The following is a 20,629-nucleotide window of genomic DNA, read 5'->3' as shown; positions in this document are numbered from 1 at the left end:
CCTGTTTGTCATGTGCAAATTGAACATATGTATGTATGAAACTGGGTTTCGGTCACAGACAAATGTAGTTGCCTGAGAGTTAAATCCTTGGTGGATCTTTTCAGGGTCATTAGTCCTGTGTTTGTAATCAGCACGCAGCGGATGGAGCCGAATTCGTCATTTCTCATTCGAGGCCGAGTCGTGATCGTAACCCTAGATTCCCCACTGGACCCTGTGCAAATGCGGTACGGAATCGACGCGCTTTCCCCAGACAAGCACCGGAAACTTGGTAGTCCCGGTCCCTCGGGGATTTATCGCCCGCTTAGATAATACGCGTAAAATCCACCTCAACGTCAAGCCAATTGTTAGGGCGACTGACTCAATCTGTACACGGTTCATGCATTTGATCTGACGATCGGCGGCAGCGTAGCCTCTACTACGGCAAACTTATCGGCAAACACCAAGCCGATGGGTCGATGTCAACGATCATATCAATCAGGCATCATATCAATCATATCATCCTCCGATCTCGGTTTCTCGGGGAGTTCTCGGAATCCAAGTTGAATGCTTGAGATTGACAGGGCTTGGGAGGATTGACAGTGGGTTCTTGTTGAGGTGCCTAAAGGGGAAACTCGACCCCTTATCAAGCTAATGTCGCTTGTTTGTTCAAAAAGTAACTCTTCTACGTCTTGTTCTTTCCTTTTTCTTCATACGAAAGATCGCTTGCTTGACTCTTACTTGTTCCATATCTAATCAGAATTTGTTCAGTAAAAGGTGAAGTCCCGACAGTGTCTTTCCTTGCATTCATTTTCTTTCTTCTCCATTCTCGCTTCAATTATACCAATCATTGTAATTATCAGCGTGAGGTAGATCCAGTTATGTAGAAATCGGTGTTCCCTCGCGTGTGTATAGAGAACTAAGACTAATATAGTGGTGGAAAAGGGAGTCGTTTCAACCGGGTGGAACATTCAAGGGTCAGAATGTTTCTACCTGCCGCTGACTTTCACCATCAAGATCAGCACTGACTACTACTCCTTAACTCCATCATAACTCCGTAAACATCCGGGACTTTACCCCACGCAGGCCACGCGTACTCTAACCTCGACTCGGGGGGTGGGTGGCACTCGGCTGTGGCCCAGTTTGAAGGGTCTAACTGTCAAGGTTGGGCACCTTAGGCATTTATTTCAGACTTTCATACTTCGTCTCTTTGCTTTCCTATTTGGTCCCCTGGTTTGTCCTGAGTAAATGTTGCGTTTTCCTAGAAAATGCTTCAGATTTACCTACGTGTATAGCTTCATGGAATCCAAGCCGACGAGGCTAATTCAATTAGTTAGTAGACTTATAAAGGGGCTACGAAATTTGGTTATTTGATTGAATAAGTAAAACTCTTGGCCTGACTGGCTGGCCGGGTCCAGTATTACCGGATAACTAGACCATAATTTTGACTTAGGCACACTTTAAATTTTTTATAGGCAGACATCATTCCGTTTCAGCACTAGGGCTGCTCCTATTAGCATGATTTACGGAGCATCAATACGATAAGTCTTTGCACTTGTATTTGAAAGGCATACTGTATGATTAGACGCTTTCCCAAAGGCTCTCTTTTATACATTCATTAAGATGCAGAATCCGGCCTCGAACATATAGTCCACTATCGCAGTACCAGTCTTCTTGCAACAATAGCTCATGCAATCCGTGACAGAAATAGGCCCAATCAATTGGTGTTTTGGCTTCGATTATTTCTTGCACATATAAGTGTTGGGTTGCAGAGCTTCTGTCAGTATGAAACGAGCATTTCTATTGAAAGGCCTCTAGTATGTTACGAGTGTCATATATGCGCCCGTAACAGTGTGGAGGGCTCCGGTAGATCATATCGACGATGATAATTTTGATTTCGAGAGGTATATGAGAAACAATAGATTTCAATGGCACATCGTGTCGGCGGTTTTTTTTATGTACTTGGGTAGCCTCTGAAATGAGTCTTCGGATGTCAGGCATCATGAATGGGCTTAAGGACATATGTGTACAGTCGGAAATTCCTCCTTCAAGTACAGAGAGGTTTTGTTTGATTTAAAAAGCCGCATGATCGTAGCATGGATATACCTGAGGGTCAGGTATCAGGTACGGCATCCAAAGGGTTGGTTCAGCTCTCCAAATATATCTTGATAGCGCGTATGAATGCACGGAGGTCCTGCTTAACAACTTCATGTCCCAGGAAACGGTCAACCAATAGCCAGCAGTGTTGGCGCATTGCATATCTATTAAGCACGGTAATTCTCCAATTCCAGTCTTCTTCAAATATGTTTGCCATATGAAAACCAACAAATTTCCTTTGACGGGCCAAGCTCGCCCCAAAAAAAAGATGACTGCCTTGTCTGGATCGACCATCACCCGGTGCATGACCTTCAGGTGATCAATCATGAGGCAGGGAGATATTCCAGAAATTGACAAGCAGCTGGTGAACGGATTGTCTAAGACTGGAAATTATGAGAGGTGTTTCTCAGAGGCAGGAAATAATCTTATCACTCATTTTCACGGTATAAGTAAGACCATATTGGGGTCTCTGTTTCAAGATCCAACTGTTCCAGCTCGGCCGCTGGCACAACTAGTCTCTTCCTCTCGTTGAATTTACGCGCTGCCCATGCTCCCCATTTCCCATGAGTCTCCAGGATGCTGTCACACCTACTATCGTCCGAGTAGTCTATCACGACATATGTACATTTTTAGTGTTATCTGGTGTTTACCTAACTATCTACCATGAGTTGGCTGAATAGGACTTTCTTTCAGTCTACTACTAACCACTTTATAAACGTCTACATATTTACTCATCTCATTCGTCCCTTCAGCAAGAAACTGGTAGTAGAGACATGTCATGACAGGGCTCCCTGATCCTACCTATTCGATGCACAAGGGAGACAACAAGCAGTTACCGAGAGAATCTTCCATGCTCAGATCTCCTATCTTCCATATCCTTACCGGGAGGTACAGAACTCTATTATCAGTGCATCCATGTCTTCAATATGGAAGTATCTATGTTTCATGCCCATTAACAGGTAATGGGTGCTGAACTAGTTAATGACCATTTAGTACCATGCCAAACAACATGTGATAGTTGAATATCAATGAAGGCACTCTATCAATCTGCCACAGGTAGGGACACTTTCAGGAATTAGTTATTTGAACCTCCTGGATGAGACAACCAGATGAAAAGAATTTGTAGGTAGAACATGTATACAACTACATGTTAGAGTGTCAGGTATACACCCGTACGTATTGGTGCTGGATGTTGACTACTCTACTGACTCTATCTGTATGCTTTGTGACAAGGTTTCTCCTAGAAATGTTATTCGGCAATCATCCTCCCTAGAGCAGGAGACATTGACAGGATTCAGATATAGGCCACACTCTACACATAGTACTCGCTCCGCAGAACAAATGATGTGTTTTGGTGACCTCACATGGAATGGTGACTGGCCAGTCATATGGGACTGTCTGTACGTTCACACAAGTCTCCGATGAGGATCTGGCCTAGACTAGCCGCATCGAAACCCAAATTCGACGCAGGTTAGGATGGACTAACAACCTTGAAAGGTATGCCGTTGCATCAACGATGATAGCCGTTAGATGTAAAAGGACTGGATCGGGTTTTATTGTGACTTGTTCAGTAAGTATGTCGGTGTGTACCATCTAGGTGATCCATTAGGTGGGGCAAACGGTCATATCTCAAGGAACTCACTGACCAGCATCGCAGGACCGACTCGGAGATGCCGACAATGACTATCGCGACATGATGCCACGATATGGCATGTTGATAAATGGGGGCGGTGTCCCTCAGGCCCATGGATTGCTACAGACTGTGTCATCACGATGGTCATCGGATTTCGCCGGTCAGTGGGTTACACAAAGTGGAGGACTCTGGCGGGACAGACCTAGAAGCAGCGAGAGGGCTGGATTGTATTATAACACCAACGTGCAAGCATCATCACCACGACATGCTTGATAGGACCTATCATCGCTAGTAGATGCCAGCAGGAAGTAGGTGTAATGTTGACGTTCGTTCAATCGAAGAGTGCAAGAATGTAGGGCCAGGGTAAAATGAAGCAGGAGGGGCCTATTTCAGACGTTCGACCTGTGGAATTCCTGGGCAAGAGGGAAAGCTTAAGAACGAAGCAGTCTCACTAGATGAGTTATTATGAACGATAATAAAAAAGAAAAAAACATACAACAGAAGGGATTCGCTGGTGGTCACCCACCCAACTACTAACCTCCCGGCGTGTGGCTTAAGTACGGCTGAGCGGACGGGAAGCCCTGTTTTCCACACCCTGTGGTCGTATGTACTTATTCTTTTTTCATATTACTTTATGGGTTTATGTAGTGCAAAGGATTATAATCAAAGTTGATAGACGTGAACACGAAGCCTACCTACCAACCATCTCAGTTTCGATAAGCAGGGAAGGTAGCCTTAACGTCAACCACAATCGCGCGGCCCATCTTGTAATTCCATATAAAATATGTCTTTCTTAGAACTATTATATCTCAATTATTTTTTATTTAGAGGGCTATAACTTTGTATTTAGATTATAAATATAATAATAAATATACCAGGATCATTCAAAAAATTTTAAATAATTAATATATATTCAATATCTTGATAATTTAGAAATACAGGTAAATTAAATGTATTTTATGTTATCAGCCAATATATGTAGCAATAAAAATCTAAAAAAAATATAAAAAATAAATTCATTGAAATATTAATCTATATATTCAAAACAAAGTCTAATGCTTTGTTGGTGGTTGAAATATTTCAACTTAAAAAGTAGTTTTTATATAGCATGATTAGATGGGCCGCGCGATTGTATGGGCCGCGCGATTGTATGGGCCGCGCGATTGTATGGGCCGCGCGATTGTATGGGCCGCGCGACTGTGGGTTACGTTAACACGTATACTAGTCTAGACCAAGCAGCTATGGCGGAAGGCCTGCCAGCAATAACCCCAAACGACTAGACAGATTTGTTCTTTCGGTAGGCACTAAGTAATCCACGATAGGAACAAAGATATTTATACCGTTACTGTAAATGGGGATATGCCTACCACGAATGCCAAGACAGGGCCACCGGGGACGAGCATTTGCAGTGAAGGAATCTTACGAGCTAATCCATTCCCCTTTGCCTTCGATAAAGAGCGGAGCGAGTAGAATGACCTGGGTACTTTCATTATAGTCTTCATGCTAATTTCCGATCATCTGGAATCCCCTTCTTCTCCTCATCTGTCAGGTACACGTTAAAGATTTCAGCCAGCGCTTGTAAACGCTCATCTTCTGTCTGGCACACCTTGATGACCCTGGTATTGGCGCCAATTGTTTCTCTCACCGTGTCCTGGAACAACGTGATACTACCCACTATTACCTCCTCATCCTCGTCCATAATCATTTTCGTACAGGTGATGTATCTGGTGAACCAGGATCGCGGGTTTGTTGATGTGAACCAGGACATGACTTCGTAGTCCTGGGGCAAGAACTCTGTCTCCGTGAAGCAATAGACTGGCAACCACTCTTTCTTGGCGTCATCCGCTGGGTTGTAGCAGACATCGAAGCACCACATCCTCGGTGGTCCGGTGCTATTGGCAGAATGCCTCGCATACGACTCGGGTATAGGGCGTAACTGCACGCGGATCAAACGTGGGGCGATGCTGGTCGTCTGGAATCCGTCACGCAGCGGATAAGGAAGGTTGGGACCCTTGGTCATGCCGACATCTACAACGTACCACTCCGCATCCAGTCGAACAAGGTTGAGCATGTGGTTCCACCCCTCATAAGTGTTGCTCTGATGGCGCCGGACCTCTGGGTAGGGACTCATTGCCCGCGCCACGCGACCTCCGCAGTTGCGTACCTCATAGCCGATGGAGCGAAGCACGGTGGCGAAAAAGGTGTTGTTTTCCATACATCGCCCGCCAAGCCGGCGGCGAACGATCTTGGTGTAGAGATCCGACAGGTCAAGTGTGACGGTCTTATGTGTGGAATAATGCAGTACGAGGTTCTCAAAAGGCACATTACAGGTATGGTAGCGTGTCAGGGCCTGCAGCAAGGGCAGCCCATGCTCTCTGGTTCTGGCCTGGGTGGTGTCTTTTAGCACAGGTGATTCCAGATACTTCTGTGGGAGCTTAATGCACTCAAAGTACTCACGTAACTCGACATCGCTGTACCGAGTACGGGAACCCTCTCCGAGCGGAAGCTGGGTAAGGACAGTGGGCGCAGGGTTGGACGACATGGCGGGTGAGTCGGACCAGTCACAGATGATATCAAAATCGTATACAGTTTTGGGGGAATATTCAGAGCTGTAAGATCTTGAGTATCCAGATCAAAGATTAGTGGGCAACGTGAGTGGTGATTCGGAAAGCTTCGAACTACACGTATCCAGGGTGCAGGTGATACTTATAAATCAGTGGAACGCGAACAAAGAGATATGGGAAATAAAAGAAGCCAGCATTCTTAGTAGTAGATCTGTCATCGACCACTGACTAAATTCCTGCTGGCTAAAGCATCATCTGGCATTTCAGAAGGCAAAGAATTAGAGTCCCTTACTTACGACTATGAAATCATGGACTTGATTTCCTATTGGTCCTCTTATTGTTCGACTACCACCGTAGGAATAGAAATCATTTTCCAGTTCTCTTCACCTAACTATAGCCTGCCAGCAGCCAGACCGCTAGCACGCGCCGATGCTCTCCGCGTAGGGGTGCTGCTCATGGGGCGGCATGGGTGATTGGATGGGTATGGCGAGAGGTGTCCCCTGAGCACATCATTGAGCTGCTGTAGCTTGTGTTCAACAGGCGAGATGCGCTGTTCCACATCAGAGCAGTAACCCTTGCTTACAGTGATGATGGTGACCAATATAACTGGGCTTGTGCAGTAGAGGCAACCCAATCCAAGTGACATGCAAGATGAGCGGGAAGGGCGCTATCCCTTGCATTTGCCACGAACGCCAAGCTACTCTGTAGTGAGTTGGCATACCTAGACTTGCGCAAGCGGCAGGCGTTGCATGCCAGACCGCCGATTCGCTGCTTGTTGCCGGGGGGACGGGATCCAAGCTCCGATACTCGGTGGTGGGTTTCTTGAGGTCTGTTTTCGCTATTTTAGGCATGAATCGTAATGCGTATGTATATGTGTGCGCGAGTTGGTTGGGTGGGTTAGAAACCAACAGGGCTGAGTCAGTGAGCCTCGGACCATCAGGTCTCGGGAAGCCACCTTAAGGAATCACGGGAACACGAATACCTTGCAGGTTTAAACCTTTAACATGGAGGCAAATATTTACATTGATGTGAAGATCTACCAACCTGTAACCCACCTCATTCCCAGTTTTTGCGGAGTTTTAGTGTGGGGAGTGCACAAGATTCATCCTACATACCCGGACCTAATGCTCCTTCACGCCCACATCTGTTGTTGTGAAAAGTGACACCTTAAACTTGTAGTATATGTATACAAGCTTCTTTCTCCGTCACACAATACCATTGTCCTTTCATCTGTTCAGTATTATGCATAACCCCTTACTGATAAGCTGCCCATGTGTAGCTAAATAAGAATTTGGCACTAAGATCTCTATGCTATCAGGCAAAGCCAATATAACAGGGCATACGTATCACGAAGAGGAGTTGGGGAATCAGATGTTTACCTTTTTACCATTGCCTAATGCTACATCGTTGGGAACGGTCTTATAAACGCTATCAAGTTGAAAGAACTTAGAACAGGAAAACACTGACTACGACACGTATCAGGACTTCCTGCCCTCTCTATGCAGACGGAAATGTTAATCAGCCTGGCACCTAAATTTACTCTGACTGCCGGGATATATATCTTTACTTCCTGGTAATGCCACGGCAAAGCTCTTTTGATAAAATCACCAATGCAAGTCACATCCCTCTTTAGGCTATCACCATGGATGACTCTGTTTACTGTTAGAAAGGCCCTGGTCCAGACGAAAGGTTGTGTTGATACTCACCCTCCCATCCCAACACCAAAATGTCCCATTGTCCCCTTCACCTTTCTCCTCAATAATCCTCAGCATCCCCTCCACGCTCTCTCTCGGCTGGATCACACCTTCTACTACCCAATCCAACTGCACATTCGCCATATCACTGCCGCAACAAATCAGCGCAACAGATCTCAGTTCAGGCAAACACAACCAACAACCAGGGAAGCTGAAAGTCAATAGCCGATAACAAGGGTACTCACGTTTCCACCTCGCCCGGATGCAGCGCCAACACGCACGTCCGGACACCCTTCCGCGAGATTTCCGCCGCCATGTGCCTCAATGATTGATTGAGGGCTGCTTTGGTCGCCGCATATACGGCAAATCCGTCTTCGTGGCTTCGGAATTGGCTCGCTGAACCGGAGTCAGAGGAAATGAATATGAGTCTCTCTAACGGTGTGGTCGGGTCGATCGAAAGCATCCTTTGGGCGACAATTATCGGGCCAATTGTGTTGGTTTGCAAGTGGTGAGTAAACGACTGGAAAGAGCTAGTATATAATAGTCAATGAGAGTAAAGGATATATGTGTCTCATGGACGACGATAGGCGTACATCTCTGTAGCACGATTTGGATAGTGGTTGATACCGGCATTCAAAATGACATTCGTCAATCGTAAACCTCCATTTTGCACGACCTTTTGGACGCTGTGAAAAAAGGTCTAGTTTCATGTGTCAACTTCCACCCTCATCACCAGTGGATATGCCATGACGCTTAACTCACATCGATACTATCAGGCTTGGTAACATCGCATTCCTCTACGGTGATTAGCGGAGCACCATTCCGAGTATACTGGGGAAGCAATTCGAAGAGCTGTTCAGCACTTGATAGGCTGCGTACTGCGGCGATAACGCGTTCCCCAGAGCTTGCTAGCTGCCGAACGAACTCCAGGCCGATTCCTCGTGATGCACCCACAACAACCCATGTTCTGGTCATTTTGATCAATTTTCGTAGCAGGATAGATATGAGGATGCCAACAGCGGGCACAACTGCGAAAAGGATATGAGATTATGAATATGGGTGGGCTTATTTTCGACTCGACCTGCTGCCCGACACGCTGGTCTTATTCTGGTGAGACGATGAGCGTATCTTTTGCCGAAAGTGGAAAAGCTGTGGAGTCAAGTTGGAAGGAATGGATGGATAAGGGCAACCCCGCAGATAGGGAGTCCATCTCCACCTTCCTTCGGCTCCCGAAACTTTTACCAATCCGTAGACACGCCTCTCCCGCTGACACCAACCTACCAGCATCATCCACAGCGAGTACTGATGAGATGCACCCTGCTATATTTTACTACTGACGAAGATATCGACTGATCTGTACCGCATCCTTGAGCACATGGATGGGTTGATCAGACCAGGTCGACAAATACCTATCAAAGAGCCCGGCGGTCAAGTCACGTCATTCCTGTCTCAACGCATGCCACCCAAAAATATCGCATCTGATAGCCTTCGCCTTATTTCTCAGCTCTACGATGAACTACCGGATGATCTGAAGTGAATTAAATCATGACCAGCGATCCGCAACAGGACCGGTATGGATTCATTGGTAAGGCTTTTACAAACCACTTAAACAAATCACTAATAGGAGACTAGCTTCTAACATCCTTATCACTACCTAAACTTTGAAAATGGTTCTTGTCGGTAGTGAAAAGCCCAGTGTGCATATGCGCTGTGCCGTCGCAACTGAGCTACTCGATGAATTGAGTGCTGTTCCGTTGGCATTCTTCCACGCATCAAGCACAGTGACAGTGAGTCTTCCTTCTTTCCGGCGACGTCCAGTATCTGACCTCAACAGCTCCACCATTTGGCCCAACCAACATCCTGTATCAGTTTGGACATATCTTTAAGTTAGAAACATCCTGCTTGTTCTAGCAGAGTTTCTGACCAAAATCGAATCAAGCCGATCATCTACCCCTGGTCTCGCGGTGAAACTGCGCGGTCAGATCAGTCGAACCGACCGATGCATGCAGCAACTCTCGCAACAAAACTCCGGACCCGGACTATCATCAATCGGGCGAACGCTACTTTCTAACAACGCCGATCTCAGTATCTTGAGATCTCCAGAGCAGCCAGTACCAACTGACATAGCTCGTGGTCATCAAGAAAGTTTTGATTCCATTGGGAACATCGACACAAATCTAGACCTCTGGTCTCAAAATCAGGTGCCAGCCGTGGCTTCACAGCCCCCCTCATACCTATCACCCTCTCGGCCCGAGCGCTGCTCCGCGCCTTCGACTTTACACAACACTCAAAGTCAAGAAACAGACATACCATTTAGCAATGCCTTTGACTTCATGCAACCAGATTCATCACAAGCCGCCTTGAATAATGGAAGTATGCCGACCACCAATCGATACGTGCTTCCCAGCAATCTAATTTGACAAATGGCCATTCTTTCTCGGACAGACGGATACCTATGAACCGGTAGATTCCTTCTTGTTTTCCAATGGGAGCCGCCAACATGACAACATTGTGTTGAATGGCCAGTGATGGTGACATTGTTTGGAGCTGGATGGTCTATCCAGGTGTGTTCTTTCTATCAACATCTAAAATGGTCTATCCATAGTCCGAGAAATGCTATGTATCATATCAACCTAGAGCTATTGCTTTATCAATAAAGTGTTGTCGGTGTTCCTCCGAGAACAGCCTGGGGATAGCATCTCAATCGTGGTAGGGTGACACGCAGGCCCTGTGCTAAGCCATATTAGCTGAAGAGGACCAGATTTATTTAAGCTACATCTGGCCTTGCATCTTAGCCTTCCCCACTGCTGCTGAAGCTGTGGTCAGTATCCACTGGTCAGTATCCACTGGGACCGACTACAGTTAGCCTGATCACAGTCGGCGCAACATGGGGCATACTCGTCTGGGTGTGAAGAATAATGTGACCCGCTCGACCGGTTTTTCGCTGGTCGACTCGACGGATAGCAAGCTTCCTAAGGCATTATCATCTACCTGCTTGTCGATGTCATCTATGCCTGATTCCAGTTTACGGTACAGTGGAATCGCAAGGAACGAGTTTGCAGGATCGGGATATCGGTTAATCATAATGTTACTACATCGCAGACGTTCGAGAACGACGTTGGAGCTATATTAGTAATTGTCCCATTATCACTCCAGACAGATACGCTGTGGGTAAAGGAACGTTGCATCTGCCGTCGACATCACCAAGCCCGCTCTCCCAGCATACTCTTTTGTGGTATACTCAAGATTTGCTCATACTCAGTCAGAGATATAATGGATAACAAATACACCACGCAGCAGCATAGGCTTATCTCGCACCGTTCCGGGAGACTTTCTTGGGGTGGGGAATTTGACACTGTACTTAGTTTTCATAATATAGATACCAGCCGGGTCTGCCGGTCATCTAAATTGATGTCTACTTTAGGTCAAAACATCCCACCTACCAGCGAGTCAGAATTCCCTGTCCACTACGTATGTAACAAAGATAGTAAGTAAGCCTAGTATTAGTCCTCATGGTTCACATTGTGTTGTATTTTGTCCCAAGGGTAAGAAAAAAGAAAAAGAGAAACAAAGAAACAACAGGAGACAGAAAAGGGAGAGACGAAATGAAGGAAAAGCGTCTACTTCATTGACTATATATTTGACAATATTCTATCAAAACCAATAATATTCTCAAGGCTCCAGGAGCATTCTGGTAGCTTGAGTATCCTAGTTTGGAAATATATCAACGCCCTAATCCAGGGGGCATCCAACTATTCCAGTTGCTAATATATCCTGACAAAATTAGTAAAACAGAAATATCTTTTTGCAGGCCAATAGGTGAGAAGTTACCTACTTACTGTGCAACCTCAGTACTAGATAGATTCTTAATGATGTTTACAATATTATGATTATGTGATGTATCGCGACCTAAAAATTCACTTTACCCGAACAGGCCGGAATCTACGTGATTAGTCAGCGGTCCTCTTAGCATTTGTCTTTGGAGAGAGCATCAATCGTTATGTATAATAGAATGTAGAATCTAGTATTTTCACTCTAATTTCGACAAGCTCTACTACTATGGTCCGATACTATGTTCCTTGTAGCAGTATTCTGCCCAGTTACGCGCTGTCTCTTCGATGTCGCAACGGTCAACGGTATGAACAGTTCTGGGCTAAATATATATCAGTGACTTAAACAGACCCACTTCTACTCACGAGGCAATCGCCACCGATTGAGGCCATCCTAGACGTCTGGTACGTGAAACAGGAAATCAACGGTCTGAAGAGAGTACCGATAGGCATCTAGCTTACTGAAGCACCACGGCTCTACTCCGACGGGGTGCCCGATCCTGAATGCTACCATTACAAGTGACTGGGTCGATCGATTCTAGCTCCGCGGCCTCGTGAATCTTCGATTAGCTTTCCCACATGGTATTCTAGCCCATCACGGATTGAAGAGCAAGTCGGTCAGGTCACTTACAGGTAGATGCTAGATAGATGGCACTAGGCGAAGGTTCCGACCCACTCAGATCTTCACTCGTAGCCATCTGCAAATGTCGCGTCAGGGATTGCGCAGACCCAAAACAAAGTTAGCCCAGTCATCCACGGGCTAATGGCACACGCTGAAGCTTGAGTTAGGAACCACAAGTGGTAAGTCTCATTGTCATGGAGGGTTCCAGTGGGACGAGAGGGCGCCGCATGCGGTGATGCCCCACTGAACCGTACATTCCAGTCGGACTGCCGCGCATTCCCGATTCGACGGAATTCTCCGATCTGTTGGGGTGACGTTGTCCGATTAATAACAATAATGCCCTATGATGTATCGAAGACAATGGAATATGGGCCAACAAGAATTCTATTCACTCTCTTCCTCATGTGGCTTGTGCGAGGCGAAGGGCTTGCATGATCTTTAGACTTTGGCGCTGGGCGAGCATTGCTGCCGAGGGAAGGGGGTCAAGAGAGAACTGCCAAAATGAACGGTGGTCAACCGGCAGATTCGGTTAGGAGCAGCAGTATAGCATATCAGAAACCATACCAGCCAATTCTGACACTGTTACATGGCTTCCTGTCGGGCACCCCGAAAGACCTGTCGTTGCACCTTTACTTATAACATTCCAGGTAGGTCTCCTTGGATACCCACGTCAGACAAGTCCATCTCTGCTGATCGTTTCCGGCCATCACAGCGACCGGACGGATCGCCATTGTTCCACTTTTTGAAAGCTTGTTGACTGGGAGCAACCCCAATTGAAAGCTTACCTTCGTTGATCAACTCACCAATCATTGTTGCAATTCCGTCCCAGCGTCGGCTTGGCCGCTATTGACCCATGGCTTGACAGCAGTCATGTCGTTACACAACAGCTGTGCCAACCAATATACGACCGGATTAGTCCGTGGGAGAAGAGCTTCCCCAGCCGGACCATCGTAGATCGGGACCTGGAGTGGGGAGCTTTAGCTTCCATCGTACATCTAACTGGCCATGTTGGGTCTTCCCTACCCTAAGCTGGGGCAGCTAGCTAGCTTTGAGTTCTGGTCTACCTCATGTTGACGTCTTGCATTGGGTGAGAGAAATACGGAGACCCCGTGGAGATGAGGCTATGGAAGATATAAAAACGAGAAAGATGTACTCTGGTTGTTTGAGATTCATGATCCAAGATCGATCCAAGACGTCTGGAAAAATACAAGCCTAATTACTATTGTGTGACAACCAATTGAGGTTATTTGTCTGAATGATTATCACTCAAGAGACTTTCTGACCTTCAGATGACGTTCGGCTCTTATTTTTGTTATCTTTTTATCATTTAATACTTAATATCCCTGTTAACCTGTTTCATTAATAACCCAATCAAATCATCCCAAAAATGGCCACCTCCTTCCAACCTAACGTGCACTACACCTTTGGGTCACCCCTGTCTGCGAGCTCTATCTTCGGCAGGCGTCAGGCCTCCAATATTCTGGAGCAAGAGAGTTATTCTAACAGTAGCTTTCAATCTGGGAGTTCCAGACATGTGTCGAGAAGAGTCAGCAGCAGTGGTAATACTGCACTAGCTGATGTGGTTAACACACTCACCCGCCGGAGCAGCGATGCAATGATCGCATCCAAAATCAACGATGCCGACTATGAGACATTGCTGAACTGGATCCGAGCTGAACGTATGGGGAAGCTACCCCCTGAGGGAAGCAGCTACGACAAGGCCCTGGTCTGGGCTGTTTTGTTCGTGGGACGTCTGCATTCCTTCGATTTAGCCATTGGACACTTCGCTGGCGACAGCCACACAGCGGCTCAACTGGCTTACGTGTACTGTGCTAACCTACTGGAGGTATGTGTCATGCCTTTCCCATTCTATCATCAGAAATATATAATAGATGGCTGATAACGGTTCATAGCTCGGAGAGCAAAATGCGTCCGCCCTTCAAGACCTCTTCGGGTTCTTCTACCGCTGCTCGACTGGACTTGGCAACTTATTGGACAGAACGGAACTCTTCGATGTGTCCAAGGATATTAAGGATCAGCTGATTCTGGCATTGGCTGACCTTGTTACTCTGGTTGCTGGCGTTGCGAGCCACTTCAACCGCGCCTTGCAGAACTCCCAGACGGTGGAAATTGACGTCTACCATCAGTTTTCCGAGTCGCTCAGCAGCTTTCACAGTCGCTGCGAGACCGTCTCTGACCTGATGTGGAGACACCAACTTGTCCGCGAGGGTCTGAACGGTGATAAAGGTCTGCAAAAACCCTCATTATAGATTAGTGAGATTGCATTACTGACGATAATCACCGCAGTGACCGAGATAAAGACTATCAGAAGCTGGCTTGAGCCAGAGGATCCAGCTCTCACAAATATCACCGAGAATACTGCTCATTTTGCTCAGGAGCGTGAGGAATCAACCTGTCTCTGGGTGTCCCAGTACTTGACCAGATTTCTCAAAAGCAACCAGCAAGTCCTTTCCTTCGTAGGAAAGCCGGGATCTGGTAAATCAATCCTGTCAACGGTCATCAACGACCATTTACAGCATCCGGTTGGAGGTGTCACCTACAAGCCAATCTTTGCGCCAATTAGTGAGTACTCCTAGATCACATGGTATTGAGCGTGTCTAATATATCATACAGATGGCAGGGTGGCTGCGAATACTACACCGCGGGCTATTGCGAAGACGATCCTCTCCCAGCTGTTTGGCAAACGCATCGGCAATGTTAGGTTGTACCAGATCTTAGCCGATGCTTATGAGCGGAGCCAGAGAACTGTTGATGAAGATGCGTACGACAATATTCTCTGGAATGCCTTGGGCAATTCCCTCAATGCCAGTCTCAAGAATGCCAAAGAGCTTGTTCTGGTCGTTGATGGCGTTGACGAGGCTAGTTGCGGCGAGACACCTTTGCTAAGAAAGCTCCAAGAGGCTGTTCAGAACGCCGGAAACGTAAAGCTGATTGTCTTCGGCTCCCAGAAGCCGAGTCAATTCCCATCCCAAACTACGGTGAACGTCACTCCTGAGCTGGTCTTCGATGATATTGCCGCCGTGGCACGTAAAATCCTGCAACAGAGTCACGCTTTCAACTATATGTCCGAAGATGACCAAGAGCTCAATGTGACCCGGATTGCAGAGGCATCGCAGGGCTCCTTCCTGTGGGCCAAGCTTGCTGCAAAGCGCGTTCGGGATGAGCACCCAACAAACGCAAATTCTCTGACGAGGTCTATCCAAAGTATTGCCAACGCAGGCTACAGTGTTACCGATTTGGTCTCCCAGTCTCTCCATTCGAAGTTGAATGATGATGGGAAGAAGATCTTAACATGGCTCGCAACTGCGGTTCGCCCACTCAACATGAGCGAACTAACATCGCTGGTATCCATTGAATTAAATAAGGCCTCGTATACCGAGCGAGAGATTGATATCCAGCATACCCTTAAGCCTGTTGCCTCGCTGGTGTTTATCCAGAATAACATGGTCTTCCTCAGACATGGACAGATCCGCTCTGCCATCCTGGACATCTTTGCCAGGGAGAAGTTCCTTCCGGCCATCAAGAACCGAAACAGTGATTTGACGCAGAGGCTGCTGCTATATACCAAGCAAGCCGTGAATGAGAGCCATGATCCATCTTTGAGTCCCTTGGATGAGAAGGTTGCTCAGACCTATCTGGACAAGCACCCTCTTCTGGACTTCGCCCTTCGGTACTGGGTGAACCACGCCAGTCTGGCGTATGGCTGCACCACTGACAAGGAAATCGCTACAGCTGGAAATGATTTAAGATCAGTGATTCCGACATCCCCTACGGTGCCATTGTTGGAGATGACTGTATGGGAGGGCAAGTCAACCCCAGCGCTTAAGTCACTGCACGAGACCCAGACGCGTCTCTACCGCCAGATCCTGACTACCAATCACCCCACCACCCTGCAAGCCATTCTGTGCCAGGCCCTCTTCTATCGACGCATTCATGATAGCTTGCCTGCCCAGGTTAGTCAAATATTCTATGATGCGGCGGTGATCAGCAAAGATGTGCTGTCCGAAAGCCACCTCATCACAATGCAGATGACCAAGTTCTACTTGGAGACCACTGCAGACCAGGTAGTCGAGTCTAAGACGGACGTCATGATTAAGCGTGTTCAGATGCTCGAACTGCTTGTGGAATGTTACAAGATCCATTACGGAGCCACAAGCACCATAGTGACATCCACATTGACCCAGCTATCCCAGCACTACATTTCCATCAAGGAAGAATACAAAGCCAAGGAAATTGAAACATGGCTCAAAACCACGACAGAAAAGCATCACACACAGAATCACAGTACAACTCGGCAGGTCGACGGATCGTTGCTGGTTCACATCCGCGGTCGTGAAGACACTAACGACCAAGGCAAAACCCTCACTTGGGAGAACATTGAAACTGACGAACTGATCTCTTGGACTGTGGATGTCGAAAGCCTTTTCAGTCGGGCGGAGAAGGCCGTGGCTGCGGGACATTGGAGGGAGGCAGAAAGCCTCTATGTTGAGCTCTGGCAGCACATCAGCAAGGAGTACCGGGCCAATCGTTCTAGCGAATGGGAGTTGAGGAATGTGAGAGCAGTGATAGCCTATTCCAAATTCCTCAAGTCTCAGACGCGAGAATCCGAGGCAGCCTCCATTCTTGAGGGCTTCTGGGAGGAGTATGAGCAAACTACTTCAAGCTCAGAGGCAGTAGTGTCTCACTTCCTTGAGGTCGCGCACCTCATGAAATCAGTTGGGCTGTCCCGCGTAGCTCTCAATGTGTTCAAGCACATCTCTCGGAACAGCACTCGGCAAAGCTCTACCTATCAAGAGGCCGAGCAGTACATCCGGTCCACTAGTCGGGAAATCATGCAGAGCACTAGCTTCGAGTCGTTCCAGACTGAGTCCAGCCTCGAGGAGATTGTGTACCAGTCTTCCAGTACCGACGAAGTTACCGTCAAGGCTTCCAACAAGCTTCTGGAACGGTACTGGTCTCAGCACCGGTGGCAGGATGCGACCAAGATCTTGAAACGGCTTCTGCGCAGCGTTTGGCCGGCCTTGTTCGCCCCTTCTCTGGATGACGTCGTTCTTCCCTCGACAAACCTAGATAGAGCTATCGAGCTAACAGAGCGTCTGAGCAACTGCTATCGGTCCAGACGCTATCAGCTGAAGGAGGAAGACATCCGAGTGCGTCTCTATCGCGCTGTTCGGCGTGATCGACCCGCCGGTGATAAGCTACTTGAGAGAGTGACGACTAGCCTTTTGCGTCTGTACGAACGTACCTCTCAAACAGAGAAGGTGATCACTATTCATCAGGACAAACTCCAGGACTACACCAAGCGTTATGGTGGAAGTCACCCTACCGTCCTGAAGGAGTTGTGGACTTTGGCGGAGCTCACCCGTCCCCGGCCCGTGGCTGTTGACTATTACCGCCAGATAGTTTCTATTTTGAACAAGGATTCCGAGACGTGCCACCCAGATGCATTTGAGCCCTTACTTGTGGTTGCTACGGAGCTTTTGAATCAAGGCCGTTACAGTGATGCACTGAAGCCCTGCCGCGTGTTGTTCAACACGCTCCAAAACCCGAAGATCAGCCCCAAGCTCCAAGACCAAGCCTTTGTGCAGACCATTTATGAACGCTATGTCCACTGCCTGCGCATGGTTCAGAGCGACACTGCTTCTATTCATGATGTGACTGTCCAGTATCGTAAGTCGTGCATCAGTCTGTTTGGCTCCACTGCTACGATTACCATCCAAGCGACCAAGACACTGGCCCATATCTGCCAGGAATCCAAGCAATATGAACATGAGGCAATTCAGCTTTACAAGACACTACTTGATACTAGATCTACCGAGGTAGAGATTGACTATGATGACATCCGTGCCACATTGGACACTATGACCGAGTCAGAAAAAGTCGAAGTCCAGAAGGAATTCTCCTCCATGACCGAGTCAGAAGTGCGGAATTGGGTTTCCATCCGCACCCGCAACTTGTCTTCCATCCGGACCACGCAAGGATGGGCGCACGATGAGGCACTGTCTCAGATGGAGGAGCTCACTTCCATGTACACAAAACGTGGAGAAACGCACCAGGTTGTTTCGACCCTACAGGAAGCAACCTCTCAGATTCTTACTTCGCGCACCTCTGCCACCCAGTTGACAGCGGCTGCAAAGAGCATTGTGTCCAGCTACATCGAGGCGGGTGAGATCCACCGGGCCAAGGAATTAAGTCAGGAGCTCTATCGCCAGCTGATTCTGAAGGATTCTTCCAACGTGTCTCTCTTCGGCTTCGACATCACCTCCAGTCAAAGAGAGAACCTGGCCTTCTTGGCTCAGGTTGAGTACAGCCTCCGCGTCCGCGAAGATTCCACTGTCACTCTGAATGAGATTTACTCCACGCTTACCATGGAGTATCTGTTCATGGAGCGCTTCCAGTCCGAAATCAGCTCCAAGAGCACTAGCCTGCAGACGTTGACAGCCACCGTCCCCCGTTTGTACGGATTTCTGGTGTCTCGGAACCGTCAGTCCGCTGCCAACCGTGTTATCGAGCAGTTTTCCAACTACTTCCTCAACACCGAGGGTAGCAGCCTGAAGCTGAGCATCCATCAGGCTAGAGTGTTCACTGAGACTATACTGGAGTATTTTAGTACCCACAAGTCACGGGATCTTGTCCGCTCGGTGGCCATCGCTTCCTACAATCGGACCACGCAGTTGCTGGCATCGGGTAATTATCAGGCAGCATGCGACCTGGCCTTGACTGCATTCCGCTACATCTGGTCCCACCAAGGCTACTCCTCGGAATCGACTCTGAAGCTGGTGTTCAAGCTTGGCTTGGTTATTGCCGGTCGCGATATCAAGGGAGAACCCCCTGCCTCCACGCGCAAGGAGATGCTTAACGTATCAGGCACCATCATGCGCGACACGCTGGATTATTTCCAGAGCCACAACATTGACATGGCTCAGCTGGATCTTGTGAATCTGGAGAGCTTGATTGGCGTGCTCGATGAGCAGCATGACTACCACACCTTGGCCTGGATCCTTACCTCGCTCTGGAACTGCCGGGATACTCACGAGATCTGGAATGCCGAGAGCGACCAGGAGGTTTCTCAGCAACAATTCCAGTACACTTTGGCTCTTGGCCGTTGGCTTGTCATTACTCGTTACCTAATTGGCGACTACACGGCTGCTATCCGTTTGGCCGAGGACATCGTCTACAACTGCGCGCGTGTTCAGGGACCGCGTCACTCCAGCACGGTGGAGATGACAGTCCTGCTTTCCCAGATGTACACCAGCGTGGCCCAGGGATACCAGAACCAGAAAGACCGTCGCGAGCTAGCCTACCGGTACTACAAGAAGGCCGCGGCGGTGCACGAGAATGCACTGCGCTACTTCATCGATCCGACCTCGGTGTCCGCGTCGGAGATGGAGGGAGGCGTCCTTTCCGGACTCTCCTCGCCTGCCTCCAGCCCGGGAGTCGGTGCAGATGAGGAAGGCAAGTTTGTGCGGAAGCACCTGCACCTGCTAAAGCTTGCAGTTGAGCGCCTGGGCGACTGGCCAAAGGAGTACTCCGAGTACGAGCGACTTAACAGCGACCTGTTCCGGACTTACTCCGATGACTTGAAGGGCGTTGACGGAATCGACAAATGGAACCTTAAGCGGTTCGGTTCCGGTCGTGCTGAGGCTAGTGATGACCTTCTCTCGACTGGCATCGAGAATCAAGGAGTCGGCTTCTATGAGCGCCTCGCTATTGCCGTCTAAGCCCACCTCATAGGATTGGTGATGCACCAAAAGTGATTTATGTTTTAGTCGCTCATCTGGATAAGTTAATTTGTTGTACGTAGTTACAAAGGAAAATTCGGACATAATAAAGCACTCAGAAGAGGAGGCAAAAGAGGAGGAAAATCAGAATGAATCAAATAGCGAGTGCTGTTAGTAGTTAGTCGCAAATAATAAATCAGATTCCGGGTTTCGTTGACAATGTTGTTTCTGTGCATGGAATAAGACATTAAACCCTACGAAGCAGTATGAAACACTTAGATATTCGCTCTTAGTAGAGTGTCAATCCTTTATTTGGAAACTGGATACACTTACTAGTCAGTAGGAAAAGGGGAATCCATACATCGATCAGCGTTGCGGTGCTGCTGCCGACGACCTTGGTTACTATGAAGCCATCCACGTTCTAGATGAAGCAGTAACTTCCCCTAATCGGAAATGACAGGAAATGACAAC

The 20,629-nt window shown here is 47.9% G+C and overlaps 5 protein-coding genes across 5 annotated transcripts; 2 read left to right on the top strand and 3 right to left on the bottom strand.

Annotated features, from left to right (window-relative positions):
* Window positions 1-1,557: 1,557 nt before the first annotated feature.
* Window positions 1,558-2,853, bottom strand: BO88DRAFT_426692 (uncharacterized protein; the record flags this gene model as incomplete). The annotated part of the gene is made up of 6 exons (XM_025708926.1): window positions 1,558-1,776; window positions 1,858-2,021; window positions 2,164-2,354; window positions 2,429-2,456; window positions 2,516-2,642; window positions 2,779-2,853. The coding sequence occupies 6 exons, from the start codon at window positions 2,851-2,853 to the stop codon at window positions 1,558-1,560; spliced, it is 804 nt and encodes a 267-aa protein (XP_025561840.1).
* A 2,351-nt stretch (window positions 2,854-5,204) lies between these two features.
* BO88DRAFT_465025 (arylamine N-acetyltransferase family protein) lies at window positions 5,205-6,593 on the bottom strand (the record flags this gene model as incomplete). Its single annotated transcript, XM_025711380.1, has 1 exon — window positions 5,205-6,593. Exon 1 carries the CDS (start codon window positions 6,246-6,248, stop codon window positions 5,205-5,207), a length of 1,044 nt encoding a protein of 347 aa, XP_025561839.1. The 5' UTR covers window positions 6,249-6,593.
* Window positions 6,594-7,907: 1,314 nt separating this feature from the next.
* BO88DRAFT_454933 (short-chain dehydrogenase) lies at window positions 7,908-8,939 on the bottom strand (the record flags this gene model as incomplete). The annotated part of the gene is made up of 5 exons (XM_025710839.1): window positions 7,908-7,922; window positions 7,977-8,112; window positions 8,210-8,494; window positions 8,558-8,664; window positions 8,727-8,939. 5 exons carry the CDS (start codon window positions 8,937-8,939, stop codon window positions 7,908-7,910), a joined length of 756 nt encoding a protein of 251 aa, XP_025561838.1.
* A 692-nt stretch (window positions 8,940-9,631) lies between these two features.
* BO88DRAFT_465017 (uncharacterized protein) lies at window positions 9,632-10,498 on the top strand (the record flags this gene model as incomplete). Its single annotated transcript, XM_025711379.1, has 2 exons — window positions 9,632-9,751; window positions 9,881-10,498. 2 exons carry the CDS (start codon window positions 9,632-9,634, stop codon window positions 10,382-10,384), a joined length of 624 nt encoding a protein of 207 aa, XP_025561837.1. The 3' UTR covers window positions 10,385-10,498.
* Window positions 10,499-13,598: 3,100 nt separating this feature from the next.
* Window positions 13,599-20,376, top strand: BO88DRAFT_390981 (NACHT domain protein). The gene is made up of 4 exons (XM_025704980.1): window positions 13,599-14,262; window positions 14,330-14,663; window positions 14,724-14,999; window positions 15,051-20,376. Exons 1-4 carry the CDS (start codon window positions 13,804-13,806, stop codon window positions 20,156-20,158), a joined length of 6,177 nt encoding a protein of 2,058 aa, XP_025561836.1. The 5' UTR covers window positions 13,599-13,803; the 3' UTR covers window positions 20,159-20,376.
* Window positions 20,377-20,629: the final 253 nt, after the last annotated feature.

The sequence above is a fragment of the Aspergillus vadensis genome (assembly GCF_003184925.1).
Source record: "Aspergillus vadensis CBS 113365 unplaced genomic scaffold BO88scaffold_15, whole genome shotgun sequence".
In the NCBI taxonomy this organism is placed as follows: domain Eukaryota; kingdom Fungi; phylum Ascomycota; class Eurotiomycetes; order Eurotiales; family Aspergillaceae; genus Aspergillus; species Aspergillus vadensis.
Note: the sequence above shows the minus strand (reverse complement) of the source record. Positions and strands in the feature narration are given on the sequence as shown.